Source organism: Eleutherodactylus coqui, chromosome 13 (genome assembly GCF_035609145.1).
Source record: "Eleutherodactylus coqui strain aEleCoq1 chromosome 13, aEleCoq1.hap1, whole genome shotgun sequence".
In the NCBI taxonomy this organism is placed as follows: domain Eukaryota; kingdom Metazoa; phylum Chordata; class Amphibia; order Anura; family Eleutherodactylidae; genus Eleutherodactylus; species Eleutherodactylus coqui.
Genome location: NC_089849.1, coordinates 39,466,896 through 39,474,711, shown reverse-complemented (window position 1 = coordinate 39,474,711; position 7,816 = coordinate 39,466,896). Strand labels below are relative to the sequence as shown.

General features: G+C 42.6%; 1 protein-coding gene across 2 annotated transcripts; it reads right to left on the bottom strand.

Moving 5' to 3' along the window:
• Nucleotides 1-3,392: 3,392 nt before the first annotated feature.
• Nucleotides 3,393-7,776, bottom strand: LOC136588428 (keratin, type I cytoskeletal 47 kDa-like). 2 transcript variants are annotated; one of them, XM_066587624.1, is made up of 8 exons: nt 7,307-7,774; nt 6,761-6,843; nt 6,355-6,511; nt 6,013-6,174; nt 5,803-5,928; nt 5,256-5,473; nt 4,443-4,555; nt 3,393-3,622 (listed from the first exon to the last, which is right to left on the bottom strand). In XM_066587624.1, the coding sequence occupies exons 1-8, from the start codon at nt 7,703-7,705 to the stop codon at nt 3,522-3,524; spliced, it is 1,359 nt and encodes a 452-aa protein (XP_066443721.1). In that variant the 5' UTR covers nt 7,706-7,774; the 3' UTR covers nt 3,393-3,521. The 2 variants fall into 2 exon arrangements, with proteins under 2 accessions (XP_066443721.1, XP_066443720.1); XM_066587623.1 differs by having other exon boundaries at nt 3,519-3,633; nt 7,307-7,776.
• Between the last annotated feature and the right edge of the window lie 40 nt (nt 7,777-7,816).

Below are 7,816 nucleotides of genomic sequence, written 5' to 3'. Positions count from 1 at the left end.
GGGGGAAGTTGTAATGCCTTCCCTGTCTTTCAATTGGCCAGAAAAGCGCGCTAACGTCTCAGAGAGGAAACTGAAAGTAACCGGAACATCGCGTGGTACTCGTTACGAGTAACGAGCATCCCGAACACGCTAATATTCGCCCGAGCATCAAGCTCGGACGAGTACGTTCGCTCATCTCTAGTAAAGAACACTGCACTGACCTGTAATATATGTGTGTTGGGACTTCTGCTTTGAATGGGGATTTCATTTTTGCACAAATAATTCTAGCTAGACACCACCGGTTACAATCATTAAGCACCCATGGGCGGCCACTGTCTTGTCCACTATGGGTCAAAATGCCTTCTATGACATTTTTCTGGTACACACATAAGACACTGAATTGATGAATGTTAAATACCCTCACAACTTCAGAAATGTAATGCCCCATCCGTCTGGCACCCACTATCATGCCTTCTTCGAACTCTGATCATTCACATTGCCTTGCCATGAGCACGCTGGTCAGTGTTCAACCTCACTCACAGGATGGCACCTCATAACTTATACAGGTGTGAGTGTTCCAAAGTTGTCACCTGAGGTAATGCCGCTTCATAATCAATTACTTTTTGCATGCTCGTGTACAAACTCCATGTCGCTTTGGTTAGATTCTGATCCAGCACCCCAGTGTTGCAAATCAACAGTGCTAACCACTGTGATACCTTGCTGTTCCTATCAACATAGACTATAAAACATCTCTATGTACCATGTATTTAAGTGTCTAGAGAACATTAGACCCCCTATAAAATATTTCAGGATAGACATGTCTACCGCTTTGCTGCCGATGTGGTGAACATCATCACTGCACTAATATATTTCGATCCTGTGTTCATGGGACTCCCTTGCTCCAGGACCAGATAAAGTATTAATGAGCGATTGTAATGATGCTTTGAAGGAGCATGCATAATCCATAACATAGCATATGATGTTTCTATGTCTTGTGACTAATCCCATTTTCCCTGGATCCTTATATATAATAAGTCATTGCCAGGAGGTAATATGGGGGTGGAGAGTTAAACACTACTGTGTGGGCACCATATGGTGCTGCTAGTGACATTATTTTGTAATTAATTAAAAATAGAGATTCCTTCTGGATCAGACGAAATATATAGTGAAAACTCTCCCAAAGACCACCCACTTATCCAGACCAGATTTCCTTTGATGTTCCTTTTCATATTATGCATACTGTCCATCTCCTTTGAGATGACCACCCCACCTAGAAGACCATTTAAAGTTCAATTTTGGTTGCTTATCTCAAAGAGGTTTCACTTACAGAAATAAGTGGATACAGGATATTGTAGATATCTACCCCAAGGTAACAAAACCTGAAAGTTTCTTCCACGATTCAAAGATGATAGAGTTTTTGGAATATTCCATGGAAAATGGGTCATGACAAGAATCAAATGGCTGGGGTCAGTATAAGGAAACACGTCTTACAACAATGAGTAGGAATGAGTTTTCATTGGTGAAAAGTTATCGTATCAATAAAACATTCTCTGTGTAAGTATGTACGGTGTCGGATTGAGGTTCTTTGGGCCCACCAGAGGAATGTCTTCTGAGTATGGCTGGCTTTAGCTACATGCAAACTGTGTGGTCGCACAGGGCACAGGAGGATGTAGGCTGGGATTTATCACCCCCCCCCCCTTGGGTTCACCCGGGAAGATGGTCTTCTTCTTCTGTGCAGAAGTGTCTTGTGGAGCTCCATGAATCATTCTCTTCTTGGCTCTGTCTCCTCCCCTTTGATGTTCCAATGTGCTGCTGTCAGTCCATTGGCACCCCCGCAAAACACAGATGCTTAGTTTTGATGCTGTAATTATGTTATGAGCTTGCTTTTGATAACTACGTATTGAGGTTGCTTTGTGCTCTATTTATGTTATGAGCTATGTTCGGGTGCTGTATTTATGTGACAAGCTTGGTTCTAGTGCTGTGTTTATGTTATGATCTTGGCTCTGGTATGGTATCTATGTGCTGGGTTTGGTTTATGGTATATTTATGTTATGAGCTTGGCTCTGGTATGGTATCTATGTGCTGAGGTTGGTTTATGCTATATTTATGTTATGAGCTTGGTTCTGGTATTATTTATGTACTGAAATTGGTTCTGGTGCTGTATTTATTAAAAGAACAGCAATGAGGTAATCACCGTGTATCCAGCATATCATGCGGCACATTGTAGTTGGTTAGAAGGGCAATGTTAACCATGATACTATTCCTTGTTGTACTGCATAGGCTGTTAGGCTGGATTCCTGTTTATCCGGTCATTCAGTTTTGTTTCCCTCCAGTGTTGTAGTGAAATGTAGGAGTGAAACTGATGCCAGAACCGATCCCATAGTTTTGTATGACATAGTACGTGGCATCTGGGATATCAGTTTTGATGCTGGATGTCTCCCTGCACCTATAGGAGGAAGGCAGTACCATGCGCTGCCCCTTAGGCCTCATGTCTACTTGCACGCACGGTGCTGAATCCTGCAGTAAAATCCATATGTGCTTGCAGACATGGAGAGGGAAAAGACATTGTACTCACCTCTCCGGATGCTGCAGGGTTCTCCTACGTGCAGGCCGGATCTTCTTTCTTCTGGCCGGCGGATGTGTTCTGCATGCCAGTAGCGTGCCATGCGCATGTGCCATGCACAGTTCTTTTTTTAAAAACAGCTGCGGCTGTGCAGCGCATCCGGACGGCTTCCATAGGCTTCAATGGAAGTCACGGTGGCCGTCCACACGGGAGACCCGCAGGGAAATGGAGCATATTGCAATCTCTTCCCGTGCATGTGACTTGCACGCCGGGAAGAAATCCCATCCGCATACTTTTAGCTGCCCTATGGAGGCAGCAAGACACACGGATCTCCTGTGCGGGGGCCACATGCGGATTTTATAAATAAAATCCATGAGTAGACATTAGGCCTTACTGTTAGGAGCTGTCAGGCTGCTGTGACAATTGGCTCTCGGACAGAAAATTTAAGTTCCACCCGTCTAGCTCAAGACTCAGCCAGGAGGGGGACGAAGCAGAGAGAAGTGAACGGAGCATTGGTCATGTTGCAAGGCATGTTAAAAGATCATTTATTGATATTTAGGTTAGCTACCTTCCAATATGTGGCGCTGTTAAGGCATTATTCTATCATTCATTAGTATGGCTTTTTCCCAGAGAGCATTGCATGGCATTTGAGCCTCCCCACTCCCTTGTGGTGCTCTCCACAAGGAGAACCATTACCTCCGCCCCTCCCCAAAACTTTTTAATTCTGATCAATATATTACTAAACTGACTTCTGCCAGTCTAGTAAAAGATCCAAAAATATACCAAAACATGTGCATGTTCTGATTTGTAAAATAACTTAACTTTTCAAAAACAACCATTACTATTTGGGTAAGATGCAGAAAGGGTTTTATTGAAGCACAACAGGAAAACAACCTAATGCAACATTCATTTAGAAGAGCAGAGTTTCTGAAGTATCCCACAAGCCGACACCACTCTCTTTTGTCTTGTTTTCTCATTTTTAATTCACCTTTTCTTCAACCTCCTCAACTCTGGATGAGACAACTTTCCCATCCACAACTTCTTCCACTATGGTCTTCACCTTTCTGGTTTTTGATGGATCTAAAATAAAACTCAGATTACATGCACAAATCAGGAATAGACTGAGAGTTGTGTGGATCCTCTGACAAAAATGAACGTGAGCCCCCAACCAACCACTATCATTATAATACACTGGATCTGGGTAGAGATGAGCGAACGTACTCGGTTCAGGTGTTTTTGGACTCAAGCACCGCTTTTTCCGAGTAACTGACTACTCGGACGAAAAGATTCGGGGGGCGCCGGGGGTGCGTGGGGTGTTGCAGAGGGGTGTGGGAGGGGGGGGGGGGAGAGAGAGCTCCTCCCTGTTCCCCACTGCTACCCCTCGCTCCACCATGCCGCCCCCCCGGCGCCCCCCGAATCTTTTCGTCTGAGTAGTCAGTTACTCGGAAAAAGCGGTGGTCGAGTCCAAAAACACCCAAACTGAGTACGTTCGCTCATCTCTAGATCTGGGTTAACAAAAAGTCTTTGGCCAGTATTTATCTCACATATTGTAGCTCTTGTTTATTTTGAAGACCCTGCACTTCAACAGCTCAGGGTCTTTGGGCCCTTTCCTAGTCATGGACTCGCAGGCACTGCCCTAATGCCCAATGTTCCTTGATTTCATTTTATTTACTCTTTATGTTAATAGTACCCTAATTGTGTTCAAACCTTTGACCTCAGTAGTGCAAAAGAGCAGCTTTAGCCACCAAGTCACAGTGCGATCATTCATAAACAGTATATACAATATAAAAAATTCTAAATAATACAAAGTTTTAACTTTTTTTTTCAAATTTTTCACATTTTTTTGTGATTCTAAGCTAGATTAGTCACTTGGGAATTTTAATTTTGGCCATCAACTTACCTTTTTTGGAGTCTGTAGAAGATGTCTGTGATGTTGAAACTCTTGATCCCGATAGATTTGATGCTGATACTGAGGACGATGAAGACCTACTCACTGAAGTCTGGGAGATTTGACTGTAGGATGAAATGTGTAGAATTAAAACCTTTTGCTTGCATTCTTGAAGTAACATAGAATGAACTAGGTTGGGTGAAAGAAAGGCAACCAATGATTCTAAGATACGCAAATAGATTTTATGGGACTACTGCATCTGTCCACTATGTTTGGTGTATATGTTGGGATAATCTCTCAGTGTATACAAGGAGGCACTTTTACTGTGTGAGGGCCACTAAAAGAAACACTTATGGTTTAGGGTCAACAGGGGGCACAAAAGGGGAATACTGTTATTGTTTGAGGCACTATGGGTGGTATTACTACTGTCTGGGGCACTATGAATGGAAAGATTTTGTAGAGGTGTGGATATCATAGGAAGAAAGTTGGAAAAGCAAGGAGCCAAAGATGTCTGTATGTAGAGACAAGTTGTGGCTGGGAGAAGTCATCATGGTGGTTTGGACCGGAGGGAAAAGACAGGAAAAGTAAACAACGCTAGTCAGAGAGATTGTTACCTGTAATCACTGAATATAACGGTTCTGCAATCACTTATATGGGCTGCACAGCACATGTGTAGAGCTGGTATCTACCACTACATGGTTCAGTGTTCACACTCAAGGGGAGCCCCTTTCAAAAAGGGGGCCTGGCCTTTTCACGTTTTGCCCCTGGATGTGTACTGTATTAGCATAGCATTCTACTTCAAAATGCTCAATCGCTTGTTCTTACCCCAGTTCTCCGTCTAGCAGGCGGCGATAGGTTTCAATTTCCATTTCCAACCTAGTCTTGATATCAAGGAGCTCTCTGTATTCCTGGCTCTGCCTCTCCATGTCTGATCTGATCTGGACCAATTGCTCCTCAATTCCACTGATAACAAGCTGGAGCTGTTGAAGTTGTGCTCCATAGCGACATTCTGTCTCAGCCAGGGTCTCTTCCAGGGATTTTTTCTAAAATTGGGTAAAGAGGACATTATTTTTTATATATTGGATAGAGATGAGCAAAAAATCAACACCCATCAATTGACTGTTAAACTCTTTTATTGAATGGTCTAAAGATGGCCATGTTCACAAGGATAATTTTGATACAGCAAATCCTCCTTGAAGCAAAATCGCATAGACACATGGTCATCTAGAGTGGTGGTCCACTTGGCCAGTAGCTGGCCTGGATAACGGAGTAATTTTTTTTTTCAAAGAGCGAGAAGTTTCACTTCATTCTTATGACATGTTATTGTCAACTATATATATTTTGTACTTCTAAACTGAATTTAAGAACTTACCATTGCCAACTGTGACTGCAGTTCAATCTCCAGACTTTGAAGGGTACGTCTGAGGTCAGAAATTTCTGTCTTGCTTGTCTGCACCTGTTCTACACCAGCTGAAATTTCCTTCTTCAGTTCATTGCTCTGGAACAATTAAATATATTTTTGGGTTATTTTCTTATAAGGCCCAACTTTTATGTAATTGATGGCTGGAGAAAGCAACCTCACCTTCTGATTGAACCATGCCTCTGCATCTTTGCGGTTCTTCTCAGCCAGCGCTTCATAGTCAGCTCTCATGTCATTCAGAAGCTTAGTAAGATCCACGCCTGGTGCAGCATCCATTTCTACATTGACTTGGCCAGCAGTGCCACCCTTTGCACTTTTCAGTTCCTGTTCATTGAGATAGAAGAAATGTTGTTAATGCACTAAGGTGTTTATGTCCTAACTTTAGACAGGGCCATGGCTATAGGAAGTGTAGATGTAGCAGTTACACCTAGGTATTGGTACCAGAAGGGATCCAATAGCTACTCTGTCACATAAGAAGGCACTAGTATTATAAATGCTGCCTACCTCCTCATGGTTCTTCTTCAAGTAGGCCAGCTCTTCAGACAAGCTCTCAATCTGGATCTCCAAGTCTGTTCTGGCGAGGGTCAACTCATCCAAGACTTTACGGAGTCCATTGATGTCGGCCTCCACACTCTGGCGGAGGGCCAGCTCATTCTCATACCTTACAAAAGAAACCAAGAAGTTAAATATATGCAATATTAGAAAAATGAACATATAGAAAACAGTGATGAAAATTAAGCACTACTTTAGGTCTATTCAATGTCCACAATTACTCAGTGCCTACAATTACTCACCACTCGACAAGCAGCCTGGCTCAAAGACTATTCATTGGGTAGTCTTAATGATTCTTAAACATTACATATCATCTACAGATGTCATAAATTAAACAACATTTGATACGTGGTCTTACTTCAGCCTGAAGTCATCAGCAGCCAGTCTTGCATTGTCAACTTGAAGGACAACACGAGAATTATCAATGGTGGCAGCCAAAATCTAGAAGAAAGAAAACAAAGTATTTATTTTAGGATTGTCGGGACAATATAAGGGCTGCCTATACAGGAAGAAACCCCTCAACAATAATGAAGGGTGCACAAAACTGATGTGTCAGTGACAGAGGTGAGACTTTATATGTAGGCAACATTCATAAAAGAAACACAGCAATATAGCTGTCTCTCTTAGAACCTGAAAATGTGTAGATGCAAAGTGTACTTCACGGTGTGGTTAGTTATAGTATAGCAATAGCTTGATTTGATATATATTTAGGGTTTATTCCAAAATCAGACAATGACAGGATGATAATTCTGGTCTTTTACTTCAATTTACGAAATTATGGGCAAGGCACACTTTAATAGAAGGTAGTCTGGAATGACACATAAGACACTGAGCCGGTAATGTAGAGCATTTATGATTTTGATAGAACATACAGTATCTCAAAATGCAATACACAAAACCATACCTTGCTCCTCAAGTCGTTGATAATGTCATAGTATTTGCTGTAGTCTTTAGAAGCTGCACCTGCTCCAGCACCAACTTGTTTCTCGTACCATTCTCGGATCTTCACCTCTAGCTCAGTATTGGAAGCCTCCAGTGCTCTCACTTTCTCCAAGTAGGAAGCCAGACGGTCATTGAGGTTTTGCATGGTCTGTTTTTCATTTGTACCGAAGGAACCAAAATTGCCAACAGAGAACCCACCACCAGATCCAACAGCAGAGCTCAAGGAGAATGCTGAACCGGATCCACCACCAAAGCCTACACCATAGGTTCCTCCAAAGCTGCCACCACCGAAGCCAGTTCCATAGCCTCCAGATGAGCTTGAAACTTGATAGGATGATGAGCTAGATCGATAGGAGGTCATGGTGGTGAAGTTGCTACTGGAGCTAACCAGGGAAATGTGGATAGAATAAGAAGTGGGGATAACGACTGTGGTCTTCACACTCAATTTATATAGCTTGTCAGGGGTGTTTCA

Coding starts and splice junctions, on each gene's coding strand:
- LOC136588428 (XM_066587624.1), bottom strand. CDS start 7,705: ATGACCTCCTATCGATCTAGCTCATCATCCTATCAAGTTTCAAGCTCA. Junction 6,512..6,760: donor GCTGATGACTTCAGGCTGAA/GTAAGACCACGT, acceptor TTCTTTTGTAAG/GTATGAGAATGAGCTGGCCC. Junction 6,175..6,354: donor TGAAGAAGAACCATGAGGAG/GTAGGCAGCATT, acceptor CTCAATGAACAG/GAACTGAAAAGTGCAAAGGG.